General features: G+C 40.3%; 1 protein-coding gene across 2 annotated transcripts in view; it reads left to right on the top strand.

Annotated features, from left to right (window-relative positions):
* The first annotated feature begins 10,807 nt into the window (after positions 1 to 10,807).
* unc5cb (unc-5 netrin receptor Cb) overlaps positions 10,808 to 18,511 on the top strand; it is a 214,527-nt gene continuing 206,823 nt past the window's right edge. For both annotated transcript variants that reach the window (XM_052525803.1, XM_052525802.1), the window contains exon 1: positions 10,808 to 11,523. In XM_052525803.1, coding sequence (XP_052381763.1) covers positions 11,403 to 11,523 — 121 coding nt within the window. In that variant the 5' untranslated portion in view covers positions 10,808 to 11,402. The remainder of the gene's footprint in view (positions 11,524 to 18,511) is intronic.

Here is an 18,511-nt window from a genome sequence, read left to right as displayed (position 1 = left end):
ACGCACCCACTAAACAGATGTGTTAAGAAATTGTTAATATTAATTTGATTGAACTTAGAATACAGACATTTTGTTCTTACATGAACATATCCTAGTCAATATTTTCAAGCTTAATATTTCAAAAATATAAAAAATATTTTCCAAACTTCGTTGTTTTTCCCAACCGCAAAGAAACTACAAAGAAAGTATTTTATCCAGTTTCTAACACAACTTAATGAAGGAAGCATTATGTCACATTCAAAAGTTTAATTTCCCATTAATAATAGCATAACAGAACATTCAGTAGGGAACATTAAGGCTCCTATCTGTCTCTTGCACTTCTGTATGCTTTTTTAGAACTGTCATTAACACCCATGTCAAAAATGGCCCAACCAACAGACCACTTCAATAACTACAACGACATTCTCAGTAATGCTTACCAGAAACTTTTTTTTTAATCTACTTCAGCTGAATGCACTGACTGAAGTTGGTCTGGATAAAAGTGTCTGCTAAATGACCAAAATGTAAATGTATAAACTAACATTTGGATAGCATGCTGGGTATTATTCTAATTAGCTCTGTCCCCAAAAAGACAAGACAAACTATTTGGCCAAACAAAATAAACTAGTAAATTTAAAATAAATGAAACACACCTATCTATTGTTTAAATCACTTACTTAAAAAACATCATTCATGTTTAATAATAAAAGCACAATTGCTGTGATAAAGTTGTACTTGCTTAGTTATCGTTTATTATCATAACTTAAAGAACAAAGTTGATGTGACTTCTCATGTAGTTTTTGGTCAGTACCACATAAACAGTTTAAGGAATAAAGACTTTTAATTGACTTTGAGTTCAACTTACTAGAAGTATTTGAGGAAAAAATGCTTTGGGTTTTACAGTGTACTATAATCCTAATTGTACATTCATACACATAATACCAGTGTCAGAAATCTACATAGGCTGCAGTATTTTACTATGTAGCCTACAATCAATGAAATAACAGTCAACCTGTGTACTTCACATGCTCCAAATTGTTCTGCTATTTGTCGGAGTTTAGATCATTACAGAACGGAATGAAAAATATACTGAGTAAGAAAAAAAATCCCCTCTGTACAATTGCAATCAAATATCGCCTGGCACTCTGACTGATTGCAATCAGCAGAGCTTTGCTCCTGCAGTGCCAGTTCACACAACACAGTTGGTTTTCTTACCCAAATCACATGTTTTCTGTTTCTCTAAAATACTACTCAAGACCTCAGCAAAAATAGGCAATATTCTGTGCACAATGGCACAGGGGGGAAGAAGACAATAGACCTCCGATGCCTCTTAATTGACTATTGCGAGGTCTAAGATTTGGAATTTAATCTGAACTGAATGAGAATTCAGTCATCTAATTGAGAGGTCAGTGAACTGAAGGAGTCTATAGGGAGGATCAGAGCAGTCTGACAGGCTCCATCTGTACAGTATATCATTGTTTAGGAGGCAGCAACATGATGACAACCCACAGACACGGATCTCCTCATTGATCACCTACTTACTTACTGCCTGCTTTTAAACCATCAATATCTTTTAAAGCACCACTTAAGATGAGGGACATATGTCTCCTATATGCTCTCTGTCTAAGTGGTTGTGTATTATACTGGAGGCCAGGGATCCATTGTTTTAAGAGCAGGGGACTGTACCAGAGACCTAGCCTCCAGCAGCATGCTAGTAATGGACAACCCAACAGAGAAACATCTCTGATTCACTCCTCGTGACAGTTGTGTTTCTGGCAGACTTATTTTGGTCAAGCGCTTGGTGAGAGATCACACTTTTAATTTTAAGAATGCAAACGGTTGTTGGAGGATAATTGAATGCGTCTGTCAGAAATTACATTTGGTTGCACACTGTCATGAAACGTTCAAAAGTAGAATAAATAGTTTCAAACAAATTAAATTATGTGATATTACTGACTGACAGCAGAGAAGGATCTGAGCAATTCGAGGTATATTTTCTTTGTTCCTCCCTATCTATTTTCATGTAAGATATACACTTGAGTATCGTTGCTTGTCCCAGGCAGCAGCTGAAAGCAGGACATAGGAGTACTTATGGTGCACTGCCAGCTACTGGTTCTTGGACTAACACGTCTGTGCTGTGTTGGGTTGGAGTGATGAATTCAGCCAGACCCTAGTAGAGTCCCTCCCTCTTTCCTCACTCGGTGTCCTTGACACACTTTCTCAAGGTGGTGGGCACACTGACCCCATCATCTGGTGCAGTCCAGCTCCCGGGGGGGGGGGGGACAACATCTATCTCCCTGTCCCATTCGCCTACATACCAACCCTTCTCAGATGCCTTGGGCTCTCCCCTTGACATTTCTGTCAGATAGAGTGATTAATGCCTGTTTACACCGGAAGGCCAAACCATTCCCGTGGAGGGAGGGTACATTGAAGTGCAATTGCTCATTGCTTCATATACTGTACATACGGTCCCCATGAATTCGATTTGAGTGTGTTTGCGTGCATGCATTTGACGTATGTGTGTGTATAAGAAAGTTTGTGTGCGTGTGTTGTGTATGTGTTGAAGTGTGTGTGGTATTCTCACAGGCCTTCAGGGGAGTACAGTGAACCAAGCAGAGGTTCTGTGTGCCAACTCTCTTTGGACCCTGTGTTCCGGGGTGGGCGAGAAATAAACAAAACCTTTCATACTGTTACAGAAGGCAAACAACAAATCTCTATGGAACTGAGTCATAGAATGCTCGTTGGATGCAGAGGCTTACAAACATTTCCTCCAAGGTTGCGTTCAGTGGTGATTAGAATGGTATATCAAACAATGGTTCGGAGATACAATAACTCAATGGGTGTTCTTCTGATTTCCAGTTATATCACAGGCTACTGAAACAGTGACAGGTTTGCGATACAATAGCCAAAATGGATATTTGTCTTATCCAATCTTATTGTATCACAGGCTATTGGGAACAGTCACAGGGTTGTCATGTTTCAGTGCTATGTACAAGAGCGGGAGTGACAGTGGCTCACTGGAACTCTTAACACTGCTATAAGGTTGGGCCATGGTGTGTACATGTGGAGAAGAATAGCTGCTTTATGACCCTGGATTCTATCCTCGTCTCGGGCTGTTTGATTTGACCTGTAAACTTTATGTCAATGATCCTGATATTTGTCTTCAAACTGTTTCATTGAATCACTGATATATTCTTATGAATTATTATTCAGTGGTTTTATTATTATTCAAACCCTCTGCCATAAAAGTGTGTTTACATGTCACAAGAGATGCCATCGACTGAGATGACAATATACTGTGTGACATCTATTATATCATGAATTTGACAGTGAAAAGAGAGCTTTCGTGATGATCTGTGGCTGAACTTCAGCACCATGTTGGATCCCTAGTGTCTTCCTTCTTATCTTGGTGTAATTTGTGCTGACACAAGCTCAGAAATGGTAGGAGGCCATCAGCACTCTTTAAAGGTCCTGTGTAGGTATCATTTGATTTCACACTACTGATGGCTTGATGCCGAAAGGTTTGTCTTTTTGTTTTCACTCTTTACTTATGCACTTTTCTGCACAATCAGATTTTGGCCACCGTGATATCCAAATAAAACATCTACATTTTTGCATTTAAGCCTCCATTTTGGATTTATTCCTATTTTTTCAACAGTATGTGGGTTTCCATCTCTTCCACTGCTGACACAACCTCACAGGAAAGATAGGGTGAAAGGTCAAAGGTTCGTGGTTAGGGTTAAGATCTGGCTTAAGTCACTAGTCACTGTTGAACACTAGTGGTGGTCTACAGAGGCCCATTAGGCACAAATTCCAAAGGAGAGGTAGAGTACTCGTCATGTGAAGGGCAGAATAGTACAGTACTGTATGTGGTCCCATACCAGAAACAAACACATATGGACAAATGCAGTATGCATTAATTTATCAGACAATGAAGTGTGCCAAAATACAGTATTAAAGAGATTCTCCGGTACCTTTGTATACTTTTTAGCCAGTAGTTCTTAAAGTAGCACTCACGAGTCAAAAGTGGTCCCCTAAAATTGCGTACTACAGTACATATGTGGCCTACCACTTTGCGGCTGAGCCGTTGTTTCTCCTAGACATTTCCACTTCACAATAACAGCACTTACAGTTGACCGGCGCAGCTCTAGCAGGGCAGAAATGTTACAAACTGACTTGTTGGAAAGGTGATGGTACCACGTTGAAATTCACTGAGCTCTTCAGTAAGGCCATTCTACTTTCAATGTTTAGTCTATGGAGATTACATGGCAGTGTGCTCAATTTTATACACTTGACAGCAACATGCGTGGCTGAACTAGCCGAATACACTAATTTGAAGGGGTGTCCACATACTTAAATTAATAATGATTGTGGTCAGGTTTATTTGGGTATTTTGGTACACTTCATTGTCTGATAAATGAATGCATACTGTATTTTCCAGTTTAGCTCTTCCTCGTCCAACCCGCTTCTCTCTCCAGTATGTACTCGCCAGTAGTGAGCTGCCCAGTCTGTTCTGGCAAACCCACAGAGGAGTATAACATCAAATTAACCCTCTGCCATTATGAACCCTTTCAGAAACCAAAAGACTTCAGTCTCTTTAAGAGGTTCACAGGGTTATGCAGAATATATTAATCATGTCAGAAAACCAATTATTTCGGATAGATTCTCTGCAGCAGTTAATGTGGAGGCACAGAAGTTGTGGACGAGAAGTGAGAGCAAGGAAAATACCTCTTAGTTTGCAGCCATTGAGACAGAAGAGGCATAGGTCAATGGAATGGTTGTGACATATGCTAAATCGTAGGACTTTCCTGGGCACCACTCATCTCTGATCTTTCTACTTTGCTTGACAGAGGTCAGACACGGCACTGCATAGTGGCAAAACAACTAAAGAAATAGAACGAAAATAAGTATTGATACTGTGTTGGTGAAAGCTATCAGCATTCAGTGATATGAGCCAAACATCTTACCGCTCATTTACTGAGTCTTTCTGGCATATTGTCATAGCTGTATTTGTAATTACACTCATTGTCAGTTTCTAAAGAATTGTTATATTGCAAATTAAAATGATTATGCTAATGTGACTGTGAAGCTATTGATGTGAAACAGACTAATCCATCCTTGCGGTAGGCAGGTCTGTCGGCAGCATCTTTGGCTCTGTGTGTTTTCTACGATGACTCATGGCCATGACAGACAGGTAGATCGATATTTTGACTTTGGCACCTGATTTTTGTCTTACAGGAAAAACGATGGTAATGGAAGAGGACTGTAAATAAGTGGAGGCTTCTTGACAAATGAATCCATTAACATTTCCCTGTGTCGCCTGGTGAGCAGATTTGCCGTTTTATGGGGCAGGAAAAAGTAGCTTGTAAATCTGTGAGGCCGAGTGAGGAGCTGAGAGCAGAGCAGGGAGGACACATCGTCCATGATGCAGCACTTTATCTCTCTGCAAAATGGCATCTTTATCTGCCTAAATTAAGTTTTGATTCCTTGCCACATACGGTGCTGCAAATCACTTTTTAATACTGTTATCAAGGGCAACAGTAAAGTATAGAGCCTGAAGTCATGGAAAATAGCTTTATTGTGTGTCACATACTGTCATCAACGACTGGCAGACAGTCACTGTCTACTGTGGCATACAGTAATAAAAATCACCTCCAAACTGCTGCTTTGTGTGCAAATCATATCAGGTCGGTTGCAATAATTTCCAACTCTTTCTCGCTCTTGCAGCTTGGTACCCTCATTCTGTGTCACACTGTTAGGGGACAGGCAACCCTACGAAGACGCTGCAATTTACAGGCAGGATTAATTTCAGATTCAAATTTCACTCTGAGATGTGTATCTTCTAAATTAGAAAGAAGCTTTTTCGGGTGGTGACATCATCTTCACATCCCTTGCTGCTTGAGTGAGTGAGGTGATCGATCAGTACAGGGAGGCTTTGTTTGTTCAGTACTACTTTCTGTAAAGATGCTGTGACCTTTGACACACAGTTTCTGTTAGTGATATATATGGACGGTCGGCTAAAGAGAGCAGAACAAAGGCCCAGCAAGAGTTGTTAGACGCTGAATAGGGAAGAAATAATTTTGGGAATCACTCAGCGACTGTTATGCCTCATCCTAAGTACCAAAATCAAATGGCAACACTTCAATCCCAAGGAGTCCCTGATGAGACACTGAGAATATTCAAGTGTTTTAGAGCCTGGACAGTGTGGGGACATTACTATCCCTAACTATGCTATCAGCAGGGCAATAGAGACACAGAGTTTTAACTGCTGCTGTTTAGTATACAATTTAGTCTGTGGTGTGGTCAACCTCATTACCACAATACACCACCTTCCTCTCCTCCTGTCCTCTAATTAACAACCATACCATTAATACACTTTTATTGTTCCTTAATTCAAATCTGACAGCGGTATGAGTGGAGGAAAGAGCAGCCTGCTTCATCTGTCCACTGTTTGGTGGTACTGTTTTACCATGCACTATTTACATGGTACTGTATCTACTTAGAAGTGTCAAGGAGGCAATAACTAGCTAATATCATTACGCAATAAGCATTTTCTGTTTCTTGGGGATTCAATAATCCTTACAAAGTAGTTACAAAATAGTGAAATGACTTGAAATATGTAGCAGAAAGTACAGTAGCCGATGTGTTTATTGCATGCAATTACCATGTAAACAGTACTGCGATAGTAACATCAGCTCTTTCCCCATGAATTAACAACCGATTATACCAGCCACTGGGCACACACTGGTTGAATCAATATTGTTTCCACATCATTGTGGAATAGACGTTGAATTGACGTCTGTGCCCAGTGGGCAGTGACTTTTTATTTATGACATTCAAAGTCCAGTTAGAGTCCAATGAAAATACTGATTGAAATTATATAAATGCAGCAGGTAAATGCCACACCCTGGACCCCCCCCCATGCAAAATGTGTAGAATAGCAGAAAATGTGCATTAAAAATGCCTACATTTTCCCAGCCTCATAACAACATGTGTAGAAGAGCATAAGTTTAGCTATAAAACTGCAGATTTTCAACTCTGCTTCATGGCAATATGGGTAGAGTTGCAGGAAATTAGCTTTAAAACCACATTTTCTCTCAGGCTCATGAGAAACGTAACGAATGGCACGACATTAGCTATTAACATATTACAGTAACTGTACCACTATGCAAATCACCACACTGAAAGTGATTTAGGATGAAATGGCAGTAAACCAGATTTTGATGATCAGAAGTCAATCTGAGGGATGGATGTTTTGGAGCCCTATGCCTCAGTCAACCCGTCTCTCCCATCCCACAAGAGATCCAAAAGCAATTTCCTGCGTCTCGTAACTCAAACTGAAATGCCAGTGAGATGACAGTGGCCCATTGACATTATTGTACATTCACCTAAAATGGAAGGAAGGTGATGAGAATACCCTGTTTCTCAAATTACATTTAAAAATTGTCATTTTCACTTTTCAATTTTGTGAGGCATAGAGCGACCGTCAACTTCACATTTCAAATTAATCCCAGAAAGTCAAGGTAGTGTACAATTCTGTCACACATACATAATATTTCAGCAGGAGTAAATATAAAAAAATAAAAAACATCATGTTCTAATGGAAAAAGTATTGCCCTAAATACAATAAAGGCTTTGCCACTTTCTCACTTTGCAAAACAAAGTTATGTCCAAAAAATATTAAATAAAGCAATGGTATGTGTGCATTAGACTCTCCATAGACCTTGATTGAAGTGCAGTGATTTCTGAAAAGTGTTTGGGATGGAATCATGAGCTCCCCAAAGCCTAAAACAATGTGTGCCTGTATAAACTCAACAAACCCCACTTTTACTTGTTTCCAACTTTGCTCTTGCTTTCTGATATAGCCAACCAGGTCATGGTTCATTCATAAAATGTGTTGCCCCTGGAATACTAAGCAGGATTGATCTGCACCAGTCAGACTGTAGGAGCACTGGGGGACTGGAGGAGTCAGACAAGGGTGTTGTAACTCATTCATGCCCGTCAGCTGGGTAAGGCAGTCACCATACCCTACCTCAAGACCAAAAATGTCAAAGTAGGCTACAAAAAAGAACACTAAAATCATTCCAATCCCAATTCAAATGCAACGACTGTTTAGCGTATTTGATGGCTTGCGTTAGGACCATGCTCAGAGAGAAGTTGCCATGCTGCGCGCCTTTCTCTCACTTTAAAGCCAGCTTTTTTATGGACCGGTTACTTTCACATTGATGTCGACTTTTGAATTCGACCTCGATGTGACTGCATAGCGTGTTTTATGCATCTATTTCATGTTGCACAGTATGGACCACTACACAAGTCAATTTATGGATGAGGTTGAGTAGTGGTTCACATTGTACATGTCGTTCCACAGACCTCTAAACCTAATATTGCGTTTTTGTTTTGTTTTTGGTGTTCTCCAAATAGCATTTTAGAGTTTGAAAATGGCCTAGAAATGCAGTAAATGAGCTTCAACTTTCAGACCCCCAAAGGTTTAGCTGAACTGACTCCACTGTCCCTCTGTGGTAATTATTGATCAGGTCTTTAGACATGGCTGTATGTTAGTCCTAATGACCGTGTCTAAACGAGAATCAGGAGTGCGACTGTGACGAGAACAAATGCCAGTTAGAGAAAATGTGTTTCTTGATTGAATTTCAACAGTGATTACATTTGCGGTCTTACAGAAGTATAAAGCGATGTTGCCTTATGTTTGCTCAGCAGGCAATATGCTTGCTCAAACATCCTTTACAAAAAGATATTGTAATAGACAGATTAAAATGATAGTCACTTTATGGTAGAATATCCGTGGTAAAAACCTTATTTCAATTCTGAGCTAATCGATTATAGGCTTCTGCTACATAACCAACCATGTTAACCAACATAACCAACAATTTCACTGTCTACAGGCTATTCTTTTCAATATAGCCTTACCTATTTCACTGTCTACAGGCTATTCTTTTCAATATAGCCTTACCTATTTCACTGTCTACAGGCTATTCTTTTCAATATAGCCTTACCTATTTCACTGTCTACAGGCTATTCTTTTCAATATAGCCTTACCAATTTCACTGTCTACAGGCTATTCTTTTCAATATAGCCTTACCTATTTCACTGTCCACAGGCTATTCTTTTCAATATAGCCTTACCTATTTCACTGTCTACAGGCTATTCTTTTCAATATAGCCTTACCAATTTCACTGTCTACAGGCTATTCTTTTCAATATAGCCTTACCAATTTCACTGTCTACAGGCTATTCTTTTCAATATAGCCTTACCTATTTCACTGTCTACAGGCTATTCTTTTCAATATAGCCTTACCAATTTCACTGTCTACAGGCTATTCTTTTCAATATAGCCTTACCAATTTCACTGTCTACAGGCTATTCTTTTCAATATAGCCTTACCTATTTCACTGTCTACAGGCTATTCTTTTCAATATAGCCTTACCTATTTCACTGTCTACAGGCTATTCTTTTCAATATAGCCTTACCTATTTCACTGTCTACAGGCTATTCTTTTCAATATAGCCTTACCAATTTCACTGTCTACAGGCTATTCTTTTCAATATAGCCTTACCTATTTCACTGTCTACAGGCTATTCTTTTCAATATAGCCTTACCTATTTCACTGTCTACAGGCTATTCTTTTCAATATAGCCTTACCAATTTGTTTATATTTTGGTGGAATTTTGGAAAAGGATTCGACTTAAAGCGGCAATGAGGAATTTAAATAATAACAAAGTACTGCCACTGTTTCAAAAAAAAAGCTGAGGAATGGGGATGCAGAAATATAACCACTCTCAAATTCATAGATAGCTATGGATGCAAGGACTGACCATCCATGATATCACAATTATAGTTTTAAACATGTTTTTAGGCTGTACAGCGTAAGTTTACATTTACTTTGTTTACAAACATAGGAGTGAAACAAGCTTATACTTTGGGTTCTGATGGGGAACTACAGTTGAACTAAGCTCATGAGGCATTTCTAAGTTATATTCTTCAAGAATCAATGGGCACATATTATCATGGATTTACATAGGTCCAAGAATGGATGTAGCAACTGCTGATTGCTCCTTTAACCATCATAGCAAGGGAAATAATTGATGGTAGGCTACTTCACCATTCATTTTCTGGATTCAGGTTCATTCAAACATCATTTTAAGCTTTGTTTTACTATTGACAGTTACAGCTGATTTCGGGATTCATTCTCCTTAAATATTTGTGAACTGATTTCTTCGTTTTCGTCCCTGAATTGTTTAATCAAACTTTTCGCCGCCAGCTCCTGATATCAGGGCATAACAGCTCCAATCTGTCTCCTGAATTAGCCTAGTGCACACAGCTATATCCTGTCTCGAGCTTGTTTTTTTTTACCTTGTTTTCCCTGGCTAAACTAGCTGGCTAGCTAAGCTAGGCTAGTTTTCATCCTCATTCCCAAACTTCATAAATACTACATCCTCAAATTCAAAAGTCCTTTGCTAGTTATACAATCATGTAACTAAGAAATTACCTGGAAAGAAACTTGAAAATTATTTAGTGTTTTTTGAATAGCCATGACTGGTTCAAGGTCTCTTCGGCATCATTGCCAACTGTGATAACAGGCAGCCTCTACCCACTTTGCTTGATGGGATATGTAGTGGTTTTGCCAACACAGCCAGATATGTCCACAGTCTTGTATCCATAACCTAAAAAAAATAACGACTCTACATAGCGTCAATTGCTACTATGAATGGCTAAATTACTTCCGGATATGGAGCTTCTCCTCCTCACCACTTTTATACTCGATACATAAGATCCATTCCGAGGTTCCAAGCCGGGTTTTGATATGGCCGCCACAGACAGGAGTCGGTCGTTGTTGGATTGGCTGAAGTAGCATGGTACAGAGACAGAGCCTTGTCGGATTCAATTCCAGCAGTAGAGCGCTAGGCGCGGTACTGAGGTTGTATACTGTCGCTAGACGGAGTGCGGAGCGTGGTAGCGGCAGTTACGGAGGACTTTTGTGAATTTTCTGATTCGGAACATGAACTTCCTATCAACCAGACATCGGCCCAGGTAGTCAGCTGGACACGTTAAGCATTAAAAGTGAACAGAGCAAACGGTAATTGCAAAGGTTTTCATGCATACCTTCATATGACTGAGGGCGGTGCTCGCTTCTCATAAGACAATTTAATATATGTCATATTTCAAAACTGTTTCGCTGAAGTACTGGAATTTGTTCATTCTCTGAAGTCCTGGAATTTGTTCATTCTCTGAAGTCCTGGAATTTGTTCATTCTCTATCCATCCCCCCCTTGTTTTACCTTCCCCTTCTATTCGTCAAGTGTGAGACTCCTAAAGATTTCAATTGCAGCTGCTGCAAGGCAGTAGGTCTTTGAAACAGCATTTGATAGCCACTGGACTTGCCTCATCGCGGAGTTTTTGACTCCTCATCATGGGGTATAGTGTACAAACTGCAAGAAGTGGAAGAAGAGGAGTCACAGGATACTTACTGCAGATGATCACCATATCTTTCGTTTTGCTAATTGCCCTCGTGGATATCGGAGTCGCTCAAGGTAAGCGATCGAATTCATACCTGCATGCAGAAAAAAGCTCCAGCGCTCGAGTGTTTTGCGGATGGCCAAAGTCGAAGATTTGTGCTGGATTTTTGCAACAACAGAAAATCATAGTTCGCTGAATAACCGTAAATGAATAGCATAGACTTGTCCATTTCTGCCCAACAAAATAGAATAATCCCAGAGTCGCATACCTTATAGAGTGAAAAATATAGTCACCGCTGTACTATGGTGCGCTCTGGGATATTTACACAGTTAATTACTGTTTCTTCCATATCGACTACTGGAATGTGGTGGATATCGACGTTTTTCAAATGTGTTTATTACCTAAGTGTAAGGCTATGCGTTAAAAGGACACAACTTCAATAAAGCTTTTGCTTGGTGTAAACAGACCTGACCATAGCCATTTTTGCTCAATTTTAAGATACTTTTAATCGTTTTTGTTGTTGTTATATAAACGAAAGATAAGCAAGCTACACCTGAGTCATCCTAGTCACAATATGTTTCTTTAGACTATCCCTCTCTCGCGCGCGCTGCACACACACACACACACACACACACAAACACGCAGTTGACTTCAACTTTGGGTGCGAATCAAAGTGCGCGGGACGTCTTATATCGAGACATTAAAAAAATAATCTTCTCCGGCATTTTACATAGTAGCCTAGGCCTTAAACAGCAATTGAAGATATTTCGTTTAAGGAACGTTGACTCTAACCCTATCAGCAAAATTCAATAACTTGCCGTGGAGGCTTAATTATATTTCATCATACTCTTAAGGGGCTGTTTGAAATTTACTGGTCCAACTTAAGGTGTCAAAAGAACTGCACCTGTCTCCCCAACATTTAAAAGAAACTGCACACACTCCCCCCTCGTAGAGTTAACTCAAAATCATGTTTAATACCACAAATAATAACTGTAGGGACCCGGTGTTAATAAAGGTGGATATAGAATTTCCCACTTCAGCATGATTTTGTTGTGCAGGCGATGCTACTCAGGGCTACAGGCCAGAAGGTTGAGGGTTCTCACCAACTACCACAGACAAGCTCCCTCTCCCTGCCTGTTTCATTACACTACAATCAGAGCCGGCTGCAGACAATGATCAGCTAGGGGGAAGTCAGATTTTCACATTTTTTATGCCATATTTATAATTATATCAAATATATACATCACATTTGTACACCACACAACCAACAAACAAACCGACTTAGGTCACTTCAATATCATGGTTTGTGTTTTCAACACAACAATAAATAGACTATGACAATCTTGACAAACAGAAAATACATCCCTTCCTACCTTGTAGGCCTACCCAGTATCCAAATGTCATTCAACTTTTTGGTGTTTGGTGTTTCATCAAATGGCACAGTTTGGATTGATTGGTTTTATTTGTCAGTTTAAAAAATGCATATATTTACACACAATATGTTTTACAAGTGACCGGGATTGCACTATAAAGTCGGGAACTTATTTCCATTGTGGTCCTTATTTTTTGTACAGTGCCTTCAGAAAGTGTTCACACCCCTCAATTTTTTGGACATTTAGTTGTGTTACTGCTTGAATAAAAAATTGATTACATTTAGATTTTTTGTCACTGACCGACACACAATAAATACCCCATAATGTCAGTGGAATAATGTTTTTAGACATTTACTAAAAATGAAAAGCTGAAATGTCTTGAGTCAATAAGTATTCAAGCCCTTTGTTATGGCAAGCATAAATAAGTTCAGGAGTGAAAATGTCCTTAACAAATCACCTAATAAGTTGCATGGACTCATTCTGTGTGCAATAATAGTGTTTAACATTATTTTTGAATGACTACCACATCACTGTACCCCACACATACAATTATCTGTACGGTCCCTCAGTTGAGCAGTGAATTTCAAGCACAGATTCAACCACAAAGACCTGGGAGGTTTTCCAATGCCTCACAAAGAAGGGCACCTATTGGTAGAGGGGTAAACGTTTAAAAGGCGGACATTGAATATCCCTTTGAGCATGGTGACGTTATTAATTGCCATTTGGATGGTTTATCAAGACACCCAGTCACTACAAAGAAACAGGCGTCCTTTCTATCTCAGTTCCCGGAGAGGACAGAAACCGCTCAGGGATTTCACCATGAGACCAATGGTGACTTTAACAGTGGGAGTTTAATGGCTGTGATAGGAGAAAACTGAGGATTGATCAACAACATTGTAGTTACTCCACAATACTAACCCAATTGACAGTTTGAAAAGAAGGAAAGAATAGCAAATATTCCATAACATGCATCCTGTTTGCAACAAGTCCTGAATACAAAGTGTTATGTTTGAGGCAAATCCAATAATATAAAACATTGCTGCATACCACTGTCCATATTTTCAAGCATAGTGCAGCATGTTATGGGTACATTTGTAATCTTTAAGATCTGGGGAGTTTTCAAGATATAAAAATAAACGGAAGGGAGCTAAGCACAGGCAAAATCCTATAGGAAAACTTTGCTCAGTCTGTTTTCCACCAGACACTGGGAGATGAATTCACCTTTCAGCAGGATAATAACCTACAACACAAGGACAAATCTACACTGGAGTTGCTTACCAAGAATACAGTGAATGTGCCTGAGTGGCGAGTTACAGTTTGGATTTGAATACTTATGTAAATGAGATATTAAAAAAACAAAAAAACAACATGTTTTCACCTTATTATTATGGGGTATTGTGTATAGATGAGAAAACTAAAAATCTATTGAATCAATTTTGAATTCAGGCTGTAACACAAAAAGTTGAATAAGTCAAGGGGTATGAAGGCACATAGTAAGAGTCAGGCTTACCCAGTAGTGACGTTTTGATAACTGTGAAAATCTCTCTAGGAAAAGGAGACTTTAATCAATATATTCGCCTGTATTTACTCCCCCAAAAATGAAATGCTAATTAGCTGCTAAAGAACTACAAATGCCATGATGATCTGGGTGAGACGGTCAAATCGAGGCAAAGGTAAGAATCTCTGGATTAACTATCACACATTACCTAAATGTGGTAATTAATACATTGGCAACATTTCTTGAAATGGACAATTCTGTGAACTGTGTTGTGCAAGTTTTAAATTGACACAATACCTGTTAGCGAAGGTGTCAGCTAGCAATGACGTGCAGGAGCTTGCAGGTGATTGTAGTTTTGCATGCCTACTTTGATGCTAATTAGCATTTTTGAGTCTGAGACTAAGTAGAGCCGAATATATTGATAAAAGTCACCATGTCCGAGAGAGATTAACATGGTTATGAAGACGTCACGCCAGGGTAAGCCTACACGAAGCACAGCGCTTATTTTAAGTGTTTCTAAAATCCCATGTGGGGAAAAATGAACGGTGGGAAAATTATTGTAACCATTTCCCTGTTTTACTGCTAGGTTTTATGGGTATTATGACACCTCCAATGTGGGGCTCTATTACATAGATAGACAGATTACAGAGAAGCAGACAAAAAACTGCTCGACCTCCAGATGAGTATGAGAGGGGAGTTTAAGTACAATTCTTGTTTTGTTTGGTTTTAGATGTTTGGGGCTGCTGGTGGACCATGATGTGTAGGCATTATCAATGAAACTGGACTAGCCCACCTTCCAGAGTCTTTAGGGTGTCTGTAGCTAGGTTTCCATTCAATTGGAGACAGATTTACATGTGAATGTTTAAAAAAAAAATCCCATCAGAGTTGTTTCCATCAAATTGACTCGTTGAGGATAAAAGTCTGGGCATAAATACATCGTGCACATAAAACATGTATTTTGGTATTAAATTCCCATACCGAATTTAAAAAAATACAAGTTAAATTAGTTTCCATGGCATTTTCAACTCTAGGCCTGCTGATGCTTTTGTCACAAAAAAATGTTGCGTAGGTATAGGGAATGTACCCACTCTGGTGTTGACATTGGCGCTCTAGCCAACAGCCGACAGATACAGTGCGGGTAGAGCCTACTGCATGACGAATGCAATATTATTTTATTTGTCAAACGGCAGAATACATCACCAGAACAAGACCCTCAACATTTATTGGAAAGGAGCATCACGACGACCGTGCACGTTTACCACCCCGTGAAGTCCCCCGTAACTTATTTCTTCTGTAGCCTAATAAACTACATGCTTTCCCGTGATGGCATAAACAAATAAATGATCCGACATGTATACATACTTTGCTCCCTTAAAAAGGTTGGATGGAAACCTGGTTAACGTCAAGTCATTTTGAGGACACTGGAATTCTATTTTATGTATCTGAATAACTGGGCCTTGTTGGGAGCATATGAAGCCACATTGCTATAGGACGACTAGGGAGAATGATGCTCTGCAACAGACAGCGCATCTCAGTATCAGAAGTAAAAATACAGCCCTTCTAGACCTTCTAAACTGTCGAGTGTAGACCCACAACTGATCCAAATGGAATAAAACGTTCAAATCACAGGGCTTTTGCGCCGTTATTCAAATGACATTTTCACTGCATCCTGGAGTGGAATTTTGTACTCCCTTGAAAACAATAATGCAACTATTCATTGCAATGTGGCGTTGTCGGCTAGTCTATGCATTATGTTGTCCCTCAACAAGATCAATAGAGGAGCTGTTTGAGCTGTGCGTCTCACGTCTTCACTGCTCTTTCATGCTCCACGATGCACCTGGCCACACTGATTTGATGTGTGGAACGATTGCTAGTCAGCCTATTGCAGATCTGGACAAACAATCCACCTAGCACTATTGTCACTATGACTGGTGGACAGCGGGCGGGATAGACAGACTGGACTATATTGACCTGGGGTATAGTACAAGCCAGCGCAAAAAAAGCGTAGTGCAAAAGGGAAGTACCAAAACACCTTGATATAAGGGAGGTACATACAAGCAGATGAGGACATTTAGCTAGGACGGAAGACATTATATAGTAAAACCTGCAAACGAGCAAACGTAAACCAGGAACAAAACGCATTACCCTCCCCTGTGCCCAATAAAATAAATCACACAACCCTCCCCAAAACAAAACTAAACGTTCGACAACCGCACTCATAGACTTTCATAATGAGGTATAGTTGTCGCCTGTTGTTGTGGATTTTCATCGCCTTTCATTTTCCTCTTCCTTCCATTATTCCCTCTTTCTTCCATCTCTCACACTTGTTGAAAGGATGGTAAAGTTCAGGGTCATAGGTCACTGCCTCATCCATCAGGAGAGTTGCTCTTCTCACATCTGTTGTCCTTGGATATTCACCTGCAGCTGTCTGAACAGTGGTAGGCCCACAACGCTGAGGCTAGAGTCATTGGTCAACAATAGTATTGGAAGGCTTTATTGGTTACATACAGTGTAACGTTTCAATGGTTGAATGTTATTAATCCCAGATGGTTCTGATTTTTGTTTTGTTTTTGGCTTCATTATTTTCCTGCATGCTGCCATTTCATTCCAGTATATTAAAGGATGTTTCTTTAAAAATAGCAGTCAAATCTCAAATAGCATGCAGATAGCTTCGAACACCAAAACCCATTTACCAAATCCATTCCCAACTGAGCTGGATTGTCTGTCAAACAAAAAAAGGCAAAAAACCATCCTCTAGGGTGTGTTGAATGTGCATCCCTGTGTGTGTGGTTTTTTCTCCGGAGGCAGGTGGGTGGCCTCTTTCTTACCATAGATGCATTGTGAATATCCCAAACACATTCACGCACACATAATGTAACAATGGAAGTAATGGTGTGAGGATTTTTCACATTTTCTATGTCAGAACTAAGGGCTCTATTAACACAGAACCAGCTGGAGGAGGAAAGAATGTTTTCCCAACAGTTTAACGAGTAATTTGGAAGTCACGCTTTCGCCCTTCATGCTCTGGATCAGTCCAAGAGTCCCCTGCAATCTCAAATTGCAGCCCTAAAACCATAATTTCAGATGATCCATACAGGGAAAAGGGTCTGTCAGCAACCCAATTCAGTCTGTCCTGGCCCCAACCCCTGCCCCAGCTCCCAGCCATAGATCCTGCCCCAGCTCTCAGTCCCGGGCCCCAGCCTCAGCCACAGCATCACAGTGATTCCTACATAGTTAATGAGGAATGAGAAAAACGGAGGAGGAAAAACAGCTCTGGTTTCTAAAGGGCAGGGCTGGGATGACATAATGGCCATTCCAGAACCCCGGAGAGGGTCGTGTCGTTGACTGGAGTGGGAACACGAACCAGGTCGTTCCCTGTCCATTAAGAAGTCGATAAGCCTGGAGAACATTGTTTGGGGGTAATTAATGGCCCTGCCTTCTTTGTGCACTGATGAGCTGCCTGTGCAAATTCCACTGGAGAGTCTCTTCAGCTCAAAAGGACTCACCCGGTTGGTGATTAGTGTCTCATTTACCCGGCAACAGACTTCTATTTTTATTGTAATAAAATAAAAAAAATTACCCCCATTTTTCTCCCCAATTTCAACCTGTCTCATCGCTGCAACTCCTCAACGGGCTCGGGAGTTACAGGTCGAGTCGTGCATCCTCCGAAACATGACCCGCCAAATCGTGCTTCTTAACACCCGCCCGCTTAACCAGGAAGCCAACCTCACCAATATGTCGAATGAAACACTGTTCAACTGACGACCGGGGTCAGCCTACGGGTGCCCGGCCTGCCAGTCGCTAGATTGCGATGAGCCAACTAAAGCCACCCCGGCCAAACCCTCACCTAACCCGGACGACTCTGGGCCAATTGTGCGCCACCCTATGGGACTCCTGATCAATGCCGGTTGTGACACAGATAGTATGAGACGGACTCTCGGCATGGTAGCTCCTCATGGTGAATTTAAACAGGCTCTGCTTCTTATTAGTCTATGTTTGAACTTGTACTCTTGACAAGGTAATCCACCGAGCTTGTTTCCAGCAGAGAGAGAGAGAAAGAGAGAGAGAGAGTAGGATAGCTGTCTAGCTATCAGGGAACGGGAGTTAAAGAAGATAGCTTTTTAACCTACCGAACTCTTTACAAAGCAGGAATTGAGATATGGGGTTAGCCAGCCTGCAGCCAAATGCTTT

Source organism: Oncorhynchus keta, chromosome 9 (assembly GCF_023373465.1).
Source record: "Oncorhynchus keta strain PuntledgeMale-10-30-2019 chromosome 9, Oket_V2, whole genome shotgun sequence".
NCBI lineage: Eukaryota > Metazoa > Chordata > Actinopteri > Salmoniformes > Salmonidae > Oncorhynchus > Oncorhynchus keta.
Note: the sequence above shows the minus strand (reverse complement) of the source record. Positions and strands in the feature narration are given on the sequence as shown.